The sequence below is a fragment of the Arctopsyche grandis genome, chromosome 9, assembly GCF_051622035.1.
Source record: "Arctopsyche grandis isolate Sample6627 chromosome 9, ASM5162203v2, whole genome shotgun sequence".
Classification (NCBI taxonomy): Eukaryota; Metazoa; Arthropoda; class Insecta; order Trichoptera; family Hydropsychidae; genus Arctopsyche; species Arctopsyche grandis.
The window spans coordinates 10,943,855-10,966,043 of NC_135363.1; the positions used below are offsets into that span (position 1 = coordinate 10,943,855).

Here is a 22,189-nt window from a genome sequence, read left to right on the forward strand (position 1 = left end):
AAATTATTCTGATGTGGATATCTTCATAGCTAGTCGTAGTTTTGCTTCAAAAGAATTATAGTAAATCAATTTTGGGATTACGTAAAAAAGGACAATGTCCGCAACTCATAATTCCAACTGAAATAAAAATGAAACAATGACGATAAAGCGACATTGTTTTGAAATTAAATTCCAATATCAGCATTAGCTATTTAGTTATTTTTGACACTCTGAAAATTCACACGTAAAATACAACAATTGCGACATTCGCAAACCAGTTGTTGTACAAATAGCGATTATTAGCTGGGTCAATGGTTTCTCAGAATTTAGTGTCTTCAAGTGAGTCTGAAATTTTTGTCCGTGAATAAATAGAATAATTCGTACACTGTGTAAATTAATTGCAAATATCTCTATGTAAATTTGTATGAAAGCTAACGGATATAAATTGATGCTATTTTTTTTATGTATGTAAATTTTATCATAGTGACTTGAAAATTCGATGAGTTGTTTTGAAACGAAATAGATAAAATGCACTATCGCCAAAAGATGATTAATTCCATTACACTTTCAATGTTTTGTACTTATCTACTAAATGAGTATTACTGAATGATGGTCAGGTCAAAATTTTGGGTATTTATTCATATATTATATGTATTATACATACTCGAATCATACTCCTTATATTTTTTTTATTTCGCTAACTTATTAACAGTTTAACTTGTCTCCTTCTATATTTTATATGGTTTAGTCGAATATCTTCGTTCAGTTTCCATTGATTTTTATAACCAGTCGTGAGAGCATCAGCAATCGAAAGACTAGTACTTTTTTCATCTGTTTTGTCCAATATATAAGGAATCTCCCTCTTCTTCCTTTACCACCATTAAATTAAGAATGTAATGCAAATCTTAAAACTTCAGTTACTCAATACATTGTTTACTCAATTTTTAGCATTCTATTACAAATCTACATATGTATGTACTTCTCAACAGCCATGTTTTAGAATCGCGTTAAAAATATTGCATTTGTGTTGACTGACAAAAATAAATTTTGTTATTATAGTCATTAGTAGCGAAAAATATCTGTTGTTGTTAATTTGTTCAAGCTGATATTTTTTTTAAGTTTGTTTTTATACTTGCCGTCATCTCGAGACAATTTGTGTAGTATTCTTCAATTGTTTAATTAATAAAAACCTTTCACTTTTTATTAAAGTCAAGACTTAGACTGGTCGTATTGAAAGTAATCCTAAACGGTTCATAGATTCATTGGATTTTTTTTGATAATGTCAGTAATTTCCGCAAATTTCACTCGTTCCGCTGAATTTCGACGTCATTGTCATTTACCTCAGAGTTTTGCATAATCCTTTTGGCAGAGTTTGGTTCCGTCGGTAATGTTTCCCACCAGATTGCTATCAAAATTCAAGTGCGTAAAAAATCCAATTCGACAACAAGGCGAGTTCGACGCTCGCCTTGTAAACTGGACCGAAACGCTTCTCTCACAGTGTTTTTGGAAAATTTTCATATATATGTATATTTAATATTATATTAGACGTCTAAGTGAAGAATAGAGTGGGTCCTATGAAAAATGTATAAAGATTTAATTTCTATATGTATGATTGTAATATTTACATGCGATAGAAATAGCAATTGAATTACACATGTATTATAATTGAATATAGACGCGAACCAACATACATATATTATAATTTTTTTATCCAAAAATATATTATGTATAGGTATTATTTATACGTATATGTAAAATCCATTAAAGACCTTTTCGTATTTAAATTTTATTTCATTACTGCGTATAAAATGCGTAATATGTATGTATATTTAATGAAACCGCAAACTCGTCATACGATGACTTTTACGTTTGTAATTTCTTATCGAAAGAAAATTTACAATTTTAAATTTCTAAGCAATTACTTACAATTTAATATAAAAATTATAAATGAATATCAGATACCAGTGAATAAACATATGTATCAATATAATATCATATAATATAATATATGTATCAATATAATTGTATTGCTCAATTTGAACCGTGACATTTCAATAGCATAAAACGGTTAAGTAAAATGAATAACTTTATTACTTCTATTTACATCGTCAAGGTTACAATTTTACTCCTTAAATTAAAATTTTCATTAAAAATGAAAATAGCAAACGTATTGTAATAAATGTCATTCTGCACAATGATGGCGCCATTGTGATCGTGATTCAGGATTTCCACTCGAACGAACACAGTGTGATGTACTTTATATACATATTTTCATAAAACATACATATTTACGTTTGCGTTTTTTGCTGTAAAATTATAGTTATACATTTTTCACGCGTTCGATATGGGTCGATTTATGACCGATCGAATGACAGATTACGCAGTGGCTTTTCGCGCGCCGTAATGATGAACTTCCTATAGAATCCCATTGAAAATCATAATGAAAAAAAAATAGTACATACACACGTTATTATCCTGTATATGTCACTTGTACGTAATTCATAATCATTACACAATAATAAACCATAACTGAGCAATTCCGTACGTTCGCTGTGCCAATTTATTGCGAATTCTTTCTGTGTCTGTTATTTTCTGCTACCGTAAGAGCCGAACACATTCACATATGATCATTGCTTTTTTTGTTACGATCGTCTACATTTATTTTCTTTATACTGTTCATACATACATAAATACATACGTTCAAGATTTGATTGGATATAAATTTTCGCGGAGTTTTCAATTTTTTTTAGATTTACGAGCATCTGTTGGATAGATCGAATTGTATGCGTAACAGGTGGAGAGCGGTCCTTCTAATAATTGCATTTGCGACTAGTAATAATCAAATTTGATTGATATGCACAGTTCGGTGGTTTCCAAACTGTGATGCGCGTGAAAAATTGCACATCGTGCTATTTGTTTATTTATTTTTTTAATTCAATCTAGGTATTGTTTCGTATCAATTTGACGCTCTGAAATAGTGAAAGTGAAAAAAAAAGCACTTTATCCGAACGAAAGTCGACATATTGTGTTTGATACATCAACCGTGTCATTCTCGTTTTAGAATGTGAGAAAAATCAAGATTAAAAGATCTAGCCATTGTCTTGTTTTTTTTTTCAATTTGTATATTATATAAAATGGAGTTAAAGTCTTATTTTGTACGGCTTATTGCAAAAGTCAACAATTATCTTATTATTATTTTAATTGTAAATAAATATAGCAATTGATCTATCATCAGTACGACGATTGTGCGTAAATATGTATGTGTGTATCGATTGCGTAACATATTTTCTCTAACGAATTAACAACGCCATTATTGTTTAATCGTTTTCCCAGTCTTTTCAATTGGAAACTAACACGCGAATCTAAATCGAATTGCGATGTTTTAATGTAATTGATGTTTAATTAACCGTAAAGTATATTAAAAATTATATAGTATTAGGAACTACATACTTACACGTCATAATTATTATCATTCCATGTTCGATTCGTATTTAGCATGGAAACACCACGGGATATTTAGCATTGAAAAATAGGAAAAATAGTTTTGAAATGAATAATTATAATATTTGCAAGATTATAATGTATTTCAATACATAGCAAATCAATATCAAATTTATAAAATTTACTCTAGCAAATTGTGACTTTGTAACTTTTGTTTATGATGATAAGTGGTTTCCGACGAGCTTAGTTAATTTGCGAGGCGGAAAATTTGTTGAAATAAAAAATCGATTGTGAAAAATCGATAAATTCAGCAAAGAGACATCGATGCAAAGTGAGGCGCGAAACCCCAGGCGATTGGGCGAGGCCCACTCGCCAATTTACAGTTAGTGAGTTCGAACACCTGTACGAACAAGAGGTGGCCTTCGAGGTAGCCGGCTTGTTTATCCGCAACAGAGCCTTGAACTTGGCCGATGATGGCGACGACGACGATGCCAAAGACGATGATCAACCTTGCCGACTCGGACAAGCAGTTTGTTACAAGCTTGCAAAAACATCATGACACCACTGTGAAGTGGGTGTCACTAGTAGGACTTGTCACAATCTAAAGGATTCTTAACAGCCAGTCACAGCTCTTCAAAGATATGGTTAAATCGCAGAGTTGGTTGAATATTATATAGGTATGATTCTAATGAATGTTTGCTATGAAATTTAAAATATCATATCAGTTTCATCATAAACAATAAGTATTTTAAGAAGAATATTTCTTTACATCTACATTTATCACATTCTATATTCTGACAGTACATTTTATTGAAAAAAAATGAAAATTCTTATGACTCATGATTGCTATTATTTCAGAAAATGAGATAACGACCTTTTAATTGAGCTAATGCTGTAATATTTAAGTTGCATAAAAAAATTCCAAGTCTGCAAAAATGGGTGAAGATTTGGCATGGCTAAATTTGTGTAAAAAGTGCTGCTTAGCACTTGAATACATAATCAATAGAAATATTGCCAAAATTCTTGTGTTTTCCATATTTTTGTTTCAATAAGAGCAAGTGAAAGAAAAACAATAATGCTTTTATCAAATTCTGATATTAAATAGGATCATCTTTGAATTAAGTATCGCAAATTAATTTCACGCGGTGCGTGATTCACAAAGATGCTGTCGATTTCGCATTACAATGTGCAACACGTACATACACACGATGAATTAATGCAAGTGATCGTTCAATGCAGATTACGACACATTTCACTCATGGACTTTCGTATCAGGTACGAGTTGTGGTAACTGTGCGATTATTGTACGGCGGAATTTCCGAATTGCAAGGATTTCCTGTTTGAAAATATATGGACAGGCTCGTCGATGTGAATCATCGCATACCTGACTTCGATCCTGAGTAAATTTGTTTAGTTCTATAACTTCAAATTACAGTTTTAACCTAAAAATTGAACAGTAAAGTAGGCCGTTTGACAATTTGTTATACTTTATGTCTCATTGACCGTAAACCGCAAGTTTCCGGTCACCGCATACTTTTGCTTTCTATCAGGTATATTTAATTTACAATGACTTTATTTCTAAGAATCTAAATCATAGTCCTGGATCTTACAATTTAGGAAAAAAAACGTTTTTGAGAAAGTGATTAATTGAGTATTTTTTCGGGATCTAAATCTACTTTTCACAGTAAGTAGACAACAGTGTAAGTCAGCAATAAATTTGAGATGATTATCCATTCCTTAAGCCCGGACATTTTGACTTTCTCACTCTTTTCTAATCTTATTCATTCATCTTCAATTTTAATTATAGAAATGGATTGAATATAATACCAAACTCCGCCACTATAATACTGTGATTTTAGCCGTTCGAGAATGTAGTTTTTCTTCATGACTCATCGGAATTTGTATAATGCAATCTTTTGAATGGAATTTTAACTTTCTGTTTAAGTTGTTAATATTCCGATGAGATTATGAATAATACTGGATTATGTCAAAATATATAATCTACTGGATGAGAGCTTCTCTAACTTGCTTCCATTTATATCCGTTCTAAGCAACAAGCATTTTCCTTACTTCGTCCATCCATATGAATTGTAGCTTTTATTACACTCTCTTGTGTGCCATTTGAACACTTTCCCAAATATAATCATCATCAACATCACCATCCTAGATGAGAGCTTCTCCAACATGCGTTTTCATCACTTCGTCCAACCATCTCAATTGTAGCTTTTCTTAAACTTTCTAGTGTACTAATTAAATACTTGTCCACATATCATCTTCATCAACATTACAATTCGAGATGAGAGCTTTATCAACATGATGCCATTAATCTTCATTCTAAACTATGTACATGAATTTTTCTTACTTCGTTCGCCCTTTTCACTTGTGACTTTTATTACACTCCCTTATGTGTCATTTGAATATTTGTCCACATGTGATCATCAACAAAATCACCATCCCAAATGAGAGCTTGTTTCAGAAGCTTCCATTCATCTCCGTTCTTGGCAACACGCACTTTTCTTACTTCGTCCACCGATCTTATTTGCGTCTGTTATTAGACTCTTTTGTGTACCATTCAATCACTTGTCCACATGTCATCATCATCAACATCACCATCCTACATGAAAGGTTCTCCAATATGCTTCCATTCATGTCCGTTCTAAGCAATGTGCATTTTCTTTACTTCATCCTCCCATCTCACTTGTGATTTCTCTTACACTCTCTTGTGTACCATTCGAACACTTTTCATCATCATCAACAACATCACCCTGGATGAGAGCATCTCCAACATCCCCCCCCCCCCATTCATATCTGTTTTAAGCAACACGTATTTCCCTTACTTCCTCTAACCATCTCACTTGAAACTTTTCTTACACTCTCTTGTGTACCATTCCGAAACTTGTCCACATAACTTCTCTTAACTCGCTCCACTACGGTGGTTACTCTAGTCATACCTCTCACTTATGTACGTTTCATTTCCTGTTTATCCTCTTTATATCAAGCATAAAGCGTCCCATACTTCTCCGAGTGCATTAAACTTTATGCAACATTTGGCAGTCAATGTCCATATTTGGCATCTATACGTTATGTACTATATGTATAATTAGATTATAAAAATCCACAGTTGCAATCCTTACTCAAATCATAGACCCTGGTTTCTAAAGCGTATCACCCTTTTATCACGGTTGACTGTAAAGAAAGGGGTCTTCGAGTATCGACAGACGCATTTGAACACATCCGTGTTTACGTTTTCGAAAAGGCACTCACCTGTAAGTTACGCACATGACCACGCAGGGCGTTGGCTCACATAATCGTCGCGGTTATTCAACTTTTGCCAAGTGTGGTAAGGTGATGATGATGATGATGCCACCGCAAATGTACGCACAACAACCACACCAAACAGTCTCTCTCCGTCTCGTACTAGGCTGGCAAATAAACAAACGGTTTGAACAATTCGAGTGGTCTCCCCGTACCGTTATGAGTGCTATGACGATCTCTGTCCCGCGGTATCGTGAGAAGGTAATTAAAGAGTCGGAGATTGATCGCATAATTTGAACACCTGTCAGCGGGTCGAGCGATCCCATCGTTTGGGAATTCTAGATATGTAATGATGTATACCCATAGTTAAGGTGTGGTCTTATAAAACTAGTTTCATTCATTACTTTCGCGTCGAGCTGTACGTATAGCGTTTTTGCGGCGAAATGAAATTCGAATGGAGTTCGGCAACTTTAAAGTGTGCATATTTACCTTTTACATACACACATATGTGTATCATATCGATATGAACGTAATTAGGATATGCAGAGACACACTTTTTAACATACTTAAATATATATTCAAACAGACGGAAATGATGTGTATAATTTTTTGGAATAAAAGAATATCAATTTCACTTTTTGTGCATATACATCATAACCCATACTTTTACACCATCTGAACTCAGACATTGCATGCTTATATTATATGCCTGACCTGTACTTATACACGATTTGTATATTTTATGTCATATATGTACATATATGGAGGGAAACATAATACAGACAAGTAGGTAGACACGGATGCAAATATTTGCAGACATATATTATATGTATGTACATATATATTTTGATCTTGTTAGTCAAAAGGTATCGAACTGTTTAATATGAATAACAAATAGGCAGTGCTTAGATGTATTATATTACCGGTGGACCTGGTTTCACGAAATATATTATTAAATGAACTGTTCGTTTCTATACTTGAATTAATCAATTTTGAATAAGATTAATAATTTTATATTTATTACAGCTGCATTCTAGTAGTAATAATTTAATAAATATTGAATATAAAGTTGAGATATGTAAGTCGTAACATATTTAGATATTGGAAAATGTTTCTGGGACGATTACTATGATGATCTTAGTACCAAGCCGACAAGACAAGTATGTATAGAAACGGAGAGTTCATTTAACGAGAATTGGTGTTTTGGAAATGTACGTGGCTAGAAGAATGGATGAAAGGTAGACAAAATAAGTGCTAGAATTGTACCCGAGAGAATGTAAAATGGTACAAGGAAGACCGCAGGGAAGATGAGTAGACGAAATTAGGAAAATGTTTGGGGTAGATAGATGAGAGTTGCGCAAAACGAGTGGAAGCATGTTGGGGAAGCCTTCATCCAGCAGTTGATGGTGAATAGCCGTAGATGATGATGATGTACATATAATTATGCATTATTCACATTGTCCTTTTTATATTTTCCGAATCAGATTTTTTGAATCCTTTTTCTTTCTCCACCAGAGGCTATACATATATATTCGGATAGATTAAGATTCCGAGCACGATTTGCGTGATTTGCTTTCGTAATGCGTGAAATGAGACGATGGTGTCACACGTGAAATCGTCTAAATTTTCTTTCCAATTTCTATTTAGAATGAATCACTACATGGCGAATTGATTTCGTTTCCGGTTCAGAAACATATCCGTGTGGACTAAGAAAGCAACATTTTAATTTTGACTAATTACACTGAAGAATGCCTATCCACGCATATGCCTATATGTATGTACATCACAGTTTAAATGTGTAATTTTAAAAGTTACGATTCTTAAATTTTTACTATGATATTTCAGACAGAACGTAGTTTATGCCCGTGAAATAATGTAAACTAATTTGATTAGTTATGACGTTGCGCTACGTTCACGCATCCGTTAACATTCTTCCTCATGTTTGCTTTATTAATATTCTCCACGAACTTCTCCTAAATGAAAAGACCGTATGGGGTTTTGGAAGCGATGCTGGCAGTGACGATGATGTCATAACACTTGTTAGTTTAATGTGAACAAACGTTTGAATGTCAATAACGGCAATTGGCACACAAGTATGTAAGTACGTCTAAGAAATTTTCAATATCGGAGAATTTTATCGAATTCTAAAGTGCACTATGTGCACGGAAAACTATTTTTCCAATCGAGAAAGGTAATGGAAATTCGACCTCTTTTGTCGCGACAGAGCAGAGTTCGATCGGGGAAAATCTCGGAAAATTTCCAATTGAAATCTCATACGCGAACTGACGCTGCTCCGTAAGTTTGTCTAAATATGTGCATCTTAAAACGAGACATATTTTTATTTTGACTGGTTTAAATTTCGTTCAACGTTTATGTATTCTGTTACGTGTTGGCACGAAAAGAAAAAAAATAAGTTCAGCGCTTTCGTGACCAGCTGAAGCGTGAATTTGACATTCTTCGCCGTTTACTCAATATGAAGAGAAATAAGGTGGGAAGAAATACATACATATACAGTGCATTGTCATTGTCAAAATTTAGCATTTTTGAATGTATAAAATTGCAAAAATGGAATTGGACTAGGGTCACTCGGGGCCAGGACGTCTGTGAATCTGTTTTGAAATTCAAATATCTAGCTAAAAATCAAACATCTCGAATCGAGGCGATATAAACGAATCGATGTATTATTCAGTGCAATATGATAAACTTGATTTAATCTCTCTTGAAAAATAACTCACCATTTCATCTGAAAATTTATATATACATATACATGTATTTTATTGGAATTAGTACAAATGAACGAACTACATATTACGTATGTTGACTGAATCAAATTGCTTATTCATATAACAAATTACCTATGTACATATTATGTATCTATAATTAGAATCGACGAAAAAAATAAAAATGCACCTAAAAATAACTTGTACGGGATTTCATTACAATCATGACATTATTTTTTTAAATTTATACCAGGAAGGCTTACCAGGTAACCCCAATGCGCCTTCCTGGCCAGAAACATTGTACATTTGATACAAATATTATTAGTATTATACAAAGTACATAAATACATATCAATTAATATCCACAAAGACATCTATGGTCAAATTTGTAAATTTGCAGCATTTAATGCAATTCAGTGAAATTCGAGATTCAAGAAAATGGGTAAGGTTGCCAATTTTTTGGAACTGTTTCAATGAAAATCAGATAAATTGGCAAACTCTGAAAACGATCGATCTAGAGTCACAAATCCAAGAAACCAATGGGATTCGAACCCGTGACCAATCTGTTCAATGCTTTATATGCTAAGCGCTAGTCTATTCTGATGGTTTGTTTGACATGTTTGAAATGTGAAAGCATAGATAATTTCTGAATATTGATGTGGAGTTTAGTCGTATTCAGTAGCACTAAACTTTAAATCTTGACTCATAAATATGTACTAAAATATTACATAATCTTATCCCATTTGACAAAAACAGCTGTATGTATGTATATATTAACGGAAGGAACTTTAATTCGATATGTGGTCAACAAGTTGAAATTGAATGGACGGGAGAGCACATCTGAAACTGCAGTACCTAAGAGAGGGATTATTCAACCGGTGTTGAACGAGGGCCTCCGTTGAAGGGCCAACTGGTTGAGAAGGTAGCAGACGAGACACCAGGACCTATAAAGGGCACCTAAAAGTGTATGTATTATTAGACCAGATCCAATCACACCCACACGCCAGCCGCCGTGCCCGAGTGAGGAATTTCAAAAATCACCATTGGCGAGTCAGGGCTGTCGCAAAGGTCGATTTGTTGTCGCGAACTTCCAACAAGATCACGGCCGTCCGTTCACACCGGCCTCTCGCTCGAGGAATTTGCTCGCTCCAATGTTATGGACAATCGCTGGACGTGATGCAATTACAAGCGGACTCGGCAATGCTAGCCGGCGCTTCTCAAGCAGTCAACTACATACATACACATACAAATGTATCTGCCCACTAAAAGTCACCTAAAAGTATGAACTGGATTCGAAGGAGCTCAAGAGAAAGTAGCCTTGAAAAAACCCATACAAAAATAATGCCTTCACCGCTATACATGTGTATATATGTATGTATCTAGATCCTCTTGTGATAGGATTTGTACTTAAAAAGTAATTATATTGTATATTTTATACATAATTCCATTTAGTTTCATAGCAAAGTAAACTAAATGTTGACAAATTTTGTGAATAAGAGGCTAGTAAAAATCAGATCGAACGTCTTGTTTTACAGAATCGTTTGTCACAGAATCTTGAATAAAATCGTTTGTCGACTTGATCTATGTATAGGTAATTGATTTTATTTTTTTTTATTTTATTTAAACAAAATCAATACTACAGTGACTTGACAGGTAGCCCCAAAGCGTCACTGTGGTTATAAAAGCCCCTGGGGCGAAGGCCCAGGGGGCGAAGACCCAGTGGGCGAAGTGCCCGGGGGCTAAGTTCTCGGAGGCGAAGTCCCGAGGGGCGCCAAGGGGGCCGCCGGATTATGGTATACATATAATTTCGAAAGAGACTTAGTATATATGTTTGTTTGTTCGTAACAGTCAATTTAAAAAAAAAACAATTGAGTATTCAAATAAATGTAATAAAATATTTACTATTAGATTAGTCATGTTTAAGCGGTTTATATTACAAATACCGAGCGAAGCCTGGTAAAACCACTAGTAAATAATAATATAATTGCGAAAGAGACTTTATATGTACATATATGTATATGTAAGTTTTGGTTCGTAGAATCCGTGACGTTAAATTTAATAAAAAAACAAATGAATATTCAAATAAAATAAAACAATTCTAATAAATGTAATAAAATGCTTACTATTAGATTAGCCATGTTTAAGTGGTTTATATTACAAATACCGAGCGAAGCGGGGTAAAATCACTAGTAAATAATAATGAGAATTATATCGTGCTATCTATGTAAGTAGGATGTGTTCGACCAACTCTACATAACTGGCATTGAAGAGATCCAAGGCATGTGCCAGTAAGTTAAAGAGTCGAACAGCTCTCGAGAGGGGGGAGTTCATGAGCACGTTTCTACTAGCCTTAATTGGCAACAAGATATCATGTTTTCGTAAAACCCTATGGTTTTCCGGGGCCAAAAGTTTCACCTTCTCCAGGATAGCGGGATTGTGAATCTCTCCTCTTAATAATTTTATGTAATGAATAGAGATCTGTATTTTTGGCATTATGAGATAGATGTTAAAAAGTCTTTATTACATTTAAAAGAAATAGATGCTAAAACTGAACATTCCATTAACTAAAATGATACATGGAAATGCTAAAATTGAAGAAAAAACATAGATGCTAAAAATATGGGTTTCGATTAATGACAATAATTGATGAGACTGTTCCATACAAAAGTGACACCACTAAAAATCACACCTACCCACTAAAATCATAACCCATTCCCAGTGTATATTCTTTCTACTCCAGAAGGTTAACAGGAAACTAATGAAAACATCAAGTTTTCCCGAGGTAAATTCACTACTCTCGAAATCGAGTATACATTGAAAGAAAAATTGGTTATATTTGGTCCGCTGTAGGAAGACACCTGCGTAGGTAAAACGTACTTACATGCTGTCTCTTACACCGCCTCTCGACCAATGGAATTTCGTGGAGACGATAAGAACATTGTACGCAGGAAATGCTCTAATTGGGGTGTAAGGGACAGCATGTGGGTTTTACCTGTGTCTTCCTACAGCAGACAGACTGTAGGACATTTCGGCTGATCAATAGACATCAAATATTTATCTTCCAGCTGCCAAGCTAAATTAAAATAAGTGTAAGGTGGACTCCTCTTTGGATGATCAAAAATACTCGACTATAAAGAGCCTTGTAAAAAGTGTTTGGATTTACGAAGCATCGATAAATGAATTTTTGTCATAGTTCAGAAGTGCTCTGTTTTTTTAGACATGATAAAACCAATAGACTCAATGGTATTCCAATTGATTCAGATCTCCCTGAAAGACTCGTCCTAAGTTCACTGAAACTAACAATGGGTTTTAATGTTTTGCTTGTACAATAAGATGGAATTCAGATGATGCGGAACTTTCAACTGCTATTCCATTGTTCCTGATTGTTTCGCGATTGTTTAGCCATAGGGCTATATTGGCATACAATATTCTATTATTATCATTATTATTAAGTCCAGGAGATACCAAAAATATGTTACAAATTGGTAGTGAATAATACTATGGTCAAAAAATCATAAGGTTTCGTGCCGTTAAATACATCAAAATTTTGAAAAACCGTTGCAATTATGTATATGTATATGAATTTGAAACGCATTTTCCATTTATTAAAAATCCCAAAATTCATTGTATCGTGCATTTGAATGCTCACTTTGAACCACCAACGCTGTGCCACAGTACACGTTATGCAATCATAATAATCCATGAAAATCACTCGCCTATGAAAAATATGCTATCAGATTTACCTGTAATGAGCGTTTGCCCATTGAAAAAAATGAAAAAATCATCCTACGTTAACAACGTCGAAAATATTAAAATCTGAATGTCACATCTAAATGTATTCAAACATACCGAACATGCGTGGTTCAAAGTTTCAAATAGCATATTTTAATATGAAATTCACGGTGTGTGTCGAAGAGGTGTTGAAAATTATATATGTATATAAATATGATATATTTTCGTATAATTATATTCTCAGTATACATACACATAATAAAGTGCCTATGCAGTACCGTAATGATACGATAAGGCGTATGTATCCGGCTGCTGCTGTTGCGGAAATCATCACACGTTTCACATTTTTATTTATTTTCCCGTTTTGCATCTTTTACTTCACTTTGCAGTTTATGTCGTCTGCTCGTCAGCATTTCTAAGAGACGGCTTAAAGTCGCCTTTTTCTCATTGACAATACTGCAATTCCATTGATAGATGCGCCGACATAAATATTGTACGTATGTACATCGTAGATGATAATTTTGCATGAAAATTCGTGCATAAATTTGTCTCTTTTTGCATTCACGACTCAAAACCGCACTCGCATCGTGTACATAATTTCGAAAATGTCTGAGCACAGAAATTTATTGCGAATTTGTTAACCGTTGAATTAGCGTAAAATGCATTTTGACATTGACAATAATACGCCAAGGTGCATGGTGTGCTATTTTTATGCAAATTGTAAAATTGTTTCGTTTTTTTGTACTTAGTATAAGGTCGTCAACCGTGTTGGTATAGATGGAGCTCTCCGGACATTCTCGCGTTTTCAATTCTTCGTTTTATTTTGCAACATTTTAACAATAAAGTTTCGTACAATAGGATACAAAGGTATTCTCTCCTTAATAATTTTATTGTGCAAACAAATTTATGTATGCATGTGAATTATCCTACTAAATTTGAATAAGCCTCCCACGTTTTAATCCAGACAGTCGAAACCAGAAGTCTGCGCGTGTTGGTCAACATCCCGTTTTGGTTTTTCAGTCCGACAGGAACTTGCGCTATGACCGTATTGGTTTTTCAATGTGGCTTCCGTCTCCAGAGTATCCTTTATGGGCAGACGGTTGACCAGCAGACTGCAGCAAAATATACGTCTCGGTTCGATTCCTTTGCCTCGCGCATTACTTTAAAACCTACCTAGTATGTACATAGGTATACTTGCGCACGTCAGAATTCGCTTTTACGTCAATTTTTTCCCCCACGCTGATGCTTTTTATTTTATTTTTTGTGCAGACGCTCTCCACTCGAAAGATTCTCGCTAGTCTATTTTACTAGTTTTTGTCTCGAATTCGTCGAAAAACCCCGAGTTCCGGATTTATGATCCACTTACTGCATTGCATATTCCGACGTTTTCGTGTATGATAATTGAGCGAGATTGCTTGCGGTTAGTTAGATATTCAAAATACGGGCGAAATGTCTAAAATCGTGTTAATTAGATTTTACATGAAAGGGGAACACATTTGTGACCGCGTCATTTATTTCTATTAAATACATTCGAGGTTTCTTGAAATTTAATATAAATAATATCCAAAGTAGATAATTGAATATAAATAAATAACTGGATTATTTAATTATTTCATACTAGTGATTTTACCCGGCTTCGCTCGATATTTGTCATATAAACCGCTTAAACATGGCTAATCTAATATTAAACATTCATTTGTTTTTTATTATATTTATTTGAATAGAAAAAAAATATATTTACCGACAGCCAATCAGAAAAGAATAGTTTTTTTTATATATAAGGGAATCGAAATTGAAATTGGATCCGGGAATAATAATTTAAATCGAAATTGGAACTGAAAAATAACTGAAAACGGAGTCGGGATCTGGAATTTAAACAAGAATCCGGATCCGGAACTCGGGAAAAATAAATCGGGAATCGAAACTGAAAAGGAAATCGGGATTTGGAACTGAAAAAGGAATCGGGATCCGAAACTGAAACAGAAATCTGGATCCGGAAATGAAAAATGAATCGAAGTTGAAAACGGAATCGAAATCGATATCGATATCGTCATCATAGAAAATTTGATTTTTTCAATAACGTCACGGATTTTACCAACCAAAACTTACATACATACAAATTCTCTTTCGAAATTATATATTACATAGATTAGAGAAGCTTCAAATTGAAATACATAAGAACATGTTATTAAACTACCAAATTTTTTATTTATGTACTTAAGCAATTAAACAGAATATAGTTCCAACATTATACTGAATTTACGCATATTTTATTTAACATTTTTTCTAAAAAATATATATGCATATGGGCTATGGTCGACTTTAACTTTGTCAATGCCCGATAACTATCAACTGTCATATGTCACTTTTCAGCGAACATAACCTAAGTTTAACGTCATGTATAATTAAATATTGATGCAAATATACTGAATTAGCGTATGATAAATTATTTCGAAATTTCTATTGTATATTGTGTTGAATTCGTTTGAATATTTGCAAAATTCAATAATTATTTATGTATGTAATATCATCTTCTATATCAAATTTGCTGACCAAAAGTTTCATTCGAATATGTAAATTATATTTAAATCCTGTTATAAGAAACATATGGCAGACTTTTTATATTCCTTTGTTTTCTTTTTAAAAATTCATGTAAATATTTGATTATAATAATTCCATACTACATATAATAAAGCAAAACGTATGAGACGCCATTTTATTTTGATGATTTTTTTTTAGAAATATCTAGTACTATATTTTATAGTGGCCTCAATTAATCGTAAAATAATAATAAAAAAATGGATACAATTGATTCATTTTTATTACAACAACAATTAACAGTTGAAAAATGATATTGCTCAACATGAGACACAAGTCGAATATACATACATATGCTTACCACGACAAGGTCGTTCAGTTGACATTCATTTACGGTAAATTCCCCTAACAACTTGTTATTACCGCACATAATAATGACACGTTAGAAATTCAATCTTATCGTGTGGCATTATCGACTCGAATTATGTATTGTGTAATTCAACTTTTGTATCTACAATGTACTTTTGTTGCATTTCAGGCGATGCAGGAAGCTTTGGATGATGAAGCGGACATGCAAGAATGGTTTTTGAAAGACACAAAATCCACAGTGGTACTACACGACCGTTTAATGACAGATGCAGCCCTCGGTGCACTACCTATCAAGACAGAACACTCATACAGCTTAAATTCAGACGGTGATTCAGCTCCTACCTCACCTGCAGGCATGCACACTAGAGTAGATGGTTAGTATCACATTCAAAAAGTCTTTCATTTAAAAATAGACCGACACGTCTTGAACAAATATTCCATCAGGCAAAATATATCTTTAACCATCGACGATTAATGTGTTTGTCGGAACATATGTATATTAAATTGAAAACCTACCAATCGACAGTCTCCACGCAAGTCGGTTTGTTAACACAGTTGTACACAAGTCGCTATACAGAATTCCTCTGCTTTCAGACAACTGTTGTGTACTCATATTTCATGAATGTTTGATCATTTGTATGACTTTTATTTTCCGTTGTGCGAATTCAATAACATTCAAATGCGGCTTGTCTGTGACGGAGTATGACATAACAGTCAGGCGGTATAACAATCTACAGATTCACATATATAATATATAATTACGGCTAAGATCATAAACGATTTTCCACCACTGATTTCACAATTGAGAAAATGAATTCGAATATATAATAAAATCTACCTATTGTTATACGTTTTCAATTTATAACACATTTGCAATTGCAATTAGAAAGATTGATGTACCATTCACGCGGGAGATAAACATTAGTGGATACCATCTGATACAATATTACCGCTGTTCAAATCCAGCTTTGAATAAGAGTTTTTCTTTTTTTGAAAGTCAGCAAAAAATGACCTTCAAATGTGTGGCGTATAGTAAGTCAGGCAGTAAGTAAAGATACATCAGCATGCACGCTGTAAATGCTTCACTGTATTTGCTTCATCACATTTAGCACGTAACGTTAAATGCAGAGTGAACACGGGGCTACATTTGCAGTCATAAAATGATGGGAAACACATTCGCCTTAAAAAACCAGCGAATTCATGAAGTAGTTACTTTAATTATAAACAGTACTTCTCTATTCATCTTATTTATTTATTTATTTTTTTACATATATACCAGGAAGGCCTTACAGGTAAACCCCAATGCGCCTTCCTGGCCAATTACAGCATTTTTATTACATATCGTTGAATTACGAGACACTGAAAAACTCGCAAGTTAACGAGACATCTATGAATTGTACATTAATCATACTCAAATAGTGGTGACGTAGTAGGTAGGATGGATTTTTAGCCAATTTTTAAACGGGAACCATTTCAACAATGAAATCAGAGAAAATTGGCAAACTCTGATAGGAAACGATCGACCTGGAGTCACAAATATCCAAGTCTGACCAGCAGCACTACAGATGTACTCAGAAAAATTCTTTTCAATCGAGGTCAGCTCATGGGATCGAACCCGGCGCCTCTCGGTATTAAGCAAAAGCTTAAGGACCGAGCTATGCTGCTGGCTTATGGAATGCGCAGATGCAAATGGATTATTTTGCAAATATTGACGTTGGAGATTATGACAGAAATAGTGATTCTGGAGTATTTCGTAACTGCGGATTAGGCCAAGCACTTTCAAATAATACTTTAAACATCCCAGAGTCAATGCCATTAATAGGAGAATAAGAATTTGGACGACCAATTAATTTTTATTTTGTGGTGGATGAAGGATTTCCCCTTTGCACCAATATAATGAGACCGTATAATGGAAAAGTCTTGAACAATGATCGTTTATCTAGAGGTCGAAAAATTGTCGAATGCGCTTTTGGTATACTTGTATCGAAGTTTCGTGTATTTGAAACACCGATGTCCTGTTCAGTGGATAAATATGTTAAAATTGTTAAAGCTACTTGCATACTTCACAACTTTATTAAGATGAACCAAAAATATCAGTTTACTTCAAGAACTGAAAACATAATAACAGCGAGTTCTAGTCGCTATCATGACAATTATCAAGGAAGGCCGGGTAATGATGCCACTCAAAACAGGGAATATTTATGTGAATATTTCAAAAATCCTTATGGTTCAGTGTCATGGCAAAATAATTACATAGCTTGGTACACAGTTAGCCCATTAATTCATATATTTATGCACATTATAAATGTTATATCAGGCGTCTCGATTAATCGGGATTGTCAGCAGTTTTAAGTCATGTGTCCCGAAGTCCCGAACAAACCTCCCAGGACGCCCAAATGTCACGGTTTACTACTTTTTAAATTCGTACAGAAGTTTTTAACTCAAAATTGACATAAACTATAAACAAAAAGTCGATGTCTGGACCAGACAGTCTGGTAAAAACTGCAGCAATATTCAACAATTAACTATTTGTCTCTGTCTCATACTTTCTGGAGAACTATGTGTAGAAGGAAGACAAAAAATGAGTATCAGGCGTCAATTAATATATCTTGGATTGATAATTTTCTCCCACTCAGATTGATTCATCACACGCAGACACGGAATAGACACCGTCAAAACAGAAAGACTAAAATATTTCTGTGATTTTGCTAATATTGAATATAAAAATCTACTCTCACATTCAAAATCTAGTTGGCTATCATTATTAACTGCAATAGAACGCACTCTAAAGCTATTTGAAGCTTTTTTTAGCTGAATAAAAAGCACCAAAAATCTTATTAGATTTTTTCACTACATAATTCTCTCAGTGAAGTCTATTTGGTTTCTTCATTGTAATTGTAGCACTTTTCATTTACATATATTAAAAATAGAAGGGAAAAAAAATGATATTATCACTTCTATTGAAAATATATCTATGTATAGAAAAGTCAAAGAACTGATTTTTTATTTATTTTTGGGGGGGGTGTCCCGGTTTGACTTGCATGAAATCTGACAACCCTAGTTATATCTTACCAGATTCATTAAACTTTTCGCCAATATTAGTCCATATCAATTCTGTCATTCTTCTATTGCTGTAATCTTGATGTTGGTAATTGTAAAGTCGAATATTTGGTTCAACTTCTTTAATAAATGCAATACAAAAATCCAAATCGTCTTTCATTTTTATTATGTAGTTGATTTTCGAGCAGCAAAAAATGAAAGCTCAGCAAATGTTTGTTTGGTGTGATGTGACAATAATAAATGCTTGCCAAAGCACATGCAGCGTGCTGTTTTGGTGTGCCGGGGCCGGCCTTATATGATCTGAAAGTGATGCTATTTATTTATTTATTTTTTAGATATGGAAGACGAATGTTATCCAGCGATACCTCTACAGAATGCGTGGAATCGACGACGTGGAACAACACCACCAGCCGGGTCGCCGAGTCCATCCCCTCAACCTGCTTCCACCTCCGTAAAACAGGAGCCCCTCAGTCGACCATCCTCCCCCATTTGCAGTCCTTCACCTTCTCCTTCACCGTCAGAGTCACCTACGCACGACAACAGTAATCTACACTCGATCGACTATGTCATAGATCACACAGTAAGTCCTATCATATGTTGATGATTGATTAAATCAAATCTACCGGTGTTAATTATTATGACATTATTTTTATAGACTGGAAGTATTCACTTACCACAAAGTTCACTTAGAAGAGGCACGCAACTACTTCTCGGTTCACCAGCTCTAGCAGCTTTACCCAAATTGAGCATAAAAGTTGAACCAAATTCATCCAGTGAGTATTCATTAACGCATTTTATATAAAGTGGAGCAGATACAACTAATTGAAAAGCAAATATGAAAAATTATCAAAATAAAACCTTACTACATAGTGCTGTATGACATGGGTTGAGTTTGAGTTGCCATCCTGCGAGGTGGGATAGAATCGACCATGTTGGTGGTTGATTCCATCACTTTACTTCCTTCCCGAACGTGCGTTAAATCACACCGTCATTTCATAGTACTATTAAGTCATATTTTGAAGATTACATGCAAGCGGAAAATCAATAAATTAATGAATTGACAACGTGCTGAGTCAACTCGAGTGATATTATTTTCAAAAAATGACCTTGTGGCATAATGCTATACGTGTTATAGTTTGGTTTTATTTAACTAGTGAATATTTGTAATACAGTTGTTTCTTTTTAAGGTGCTAATCATTCAGTGGAGTAGCGATAGTAAATGACGCCCGGGGCATTTTATTTTTACACCCCCCCCCCCCCCCCTTCTTTTTCATGTTTGTATAATTATAAAGTTTGCTATTGTCCATCAGGTCTAGCTAAAACGTATATGCTGTCCTTTTCAGTTAATTTCGACCAATAGCATTTCGCGCGTACAATGTTCTACTGTTTGCACGAAATGCTATTGGTCGAGAGACGGTGAAAGAGATAGGATGTACGTTTTTCCCAAGTCTCTTCCTACACCAGACCAAGTATAAGAAACAAATATCAATAATGTCTACTTGGTTTGATGATTTGACTGACGATGACAAAATTATCTCTTTTTTTGTAAAAGTCAAGTATGTGTTATATCTATAACTTAAAATACAGTAAATTTTTGTAGAATTTTTGTACTTAATTAATTCGTAGTATTTTCAAGCGCTGAGACACTAAATATATAACATATGTATAGAAAGGTAAACGGACAATCGTTCCCTCAAAAATCACGAATACGGAATATTTGCCACTCGAGTTCTCGTTAGTATGATAGTTTGCGTGTATGGAATTTTCGGGTGCCAGATGTTGTGATAGATATTTTAGTGACTTTTTCAAAATCGTTTTGTGCGGAATAATCACCGTACAGAAAGCATTGTTTTAAATTGTTGTTGCTTTGTGGCTCAAATCTGGCGCCACATTATTGTTTTTATGAGGGTGCTAACCCTTTGAGTGCTCATGTATTTTTCCAAAACTAGTTCCATCTTCTTCATTGTTCTTAAAATGTAATGTTCACAATCTAAATGCCAAGCCACAATCTAAAATACTCAATTAAGTTAGGAATTTCCATCGGGAAATTCTACTATGGTTATAAATTCAGAAATTCCGGTGTAAACTAGTCTTTATAAACGTTGACAAATGAATGACACAGATTACACGACCCATGTTCAATGCATTTTTTTTCAATGTTACCTGGAAAGACTTAGTGGGTAGTATTCTTGTTTACTTTTTACATGCTCAAAATACAACGCCTATCGGCGTTTTTCAGTCCCATGGACCTGTTGGTAAAACGCCGATCGGCGTTGGTTAGCATTCAAAGGGTTAAGCTAGTAAAATGACGCTGTGATTAATGCACGACTGTTTATTGGGCTGGGAAGAAAGTTAAGTGGGATGCACCAACTCGGTCGAATCGGTGCCAACTCGTAGGATGGTAACCTAGGCTCGACCATGTCTGCATATTTGACAGACAGATTAATGTCGAAGAGTTCGTCATAACAAATAACAAAACAACATTTTGTGGCAAATATAAAAAAAGTATTTTGCCTTAGCCCTCAAAACTGGTGCGCCCGGGGTATTGATACTCCGTTGCCCTGCTCCTTGTTACACCACTGTATTTAGTTGTTTCCGCTCCACCTATATTTTATATTATGAATTGAACAGTTTTAATTGAGAATGTTTTCTTTTTAGCTTTCGGATTACCCCCGACTCCTCCGTCATCATTATCGAGCGAAGATAGTGAAGGAGCTTTGTCACCTACGAGGGCACCACCTTCGCCACCACCGAGTTCTCGTCGAGTTACCCCATCGCAACTCTTCTCGCCGCAGCATGCTCGACAACCAATTCACACACCTCTTATTAGTTCACAACCAGTATGTATATTATATATATATATAAAATTGTTTATGAAAAGTATTGTTTTATTTTGTTTTTCTATTATATATATATTTTTTTTGTTTATAGAAAGGTTCAACGGGAACCTTAATACTAACAGAAGAAGAAAAGCGCACATTAATGGCAGAAGGATATCCGGTTCCTACTCGCCTACCTTTAACTAAATCAGAAGAGAAATCATTGAAGAAAATTAGACGTAAAATAAAAAATAAGGTAAAGACTCGCCATGACAA

The 22,189-nt window shown here is 34.3% G+C and overlaps 1 protein-coding gene across 1 annotated transcript in view; it reads left to right on the forward strand.

The window, feature by feature from the left end:
• CrebA (Cyclic-AMP response element binding protein A) overlaps window positions 1-22,189 on the forward strand; it is a 113,404-nt gene that overhangs the window by 89,016 nt on the left and 2,199 nt on the right. The window contains exons 2-6 of the mRNA XM_077438661.1: window positions 16,204-16,408; window positions 19,430-19,674; window positions 19,750-19,867; window positions 21,753-21,934; window positions 22,026-22,169. Coding sequence (XP_077294787.1) covers window positions 16,204-16,408; window positions 19,430-19,674; window positions 19,750-19,867; window positions 21,753-21,934; window positions 22,026-22,169 — 894 coding nt within the window. The remainder of the gene's footprint in view (window positions 1-16,203; window positions 16,409-19,429; window positions 19,675-19,749; window positions 19,868-21,752; window positions 21,935-22,025; window positions 22,170-22,189) is intronic.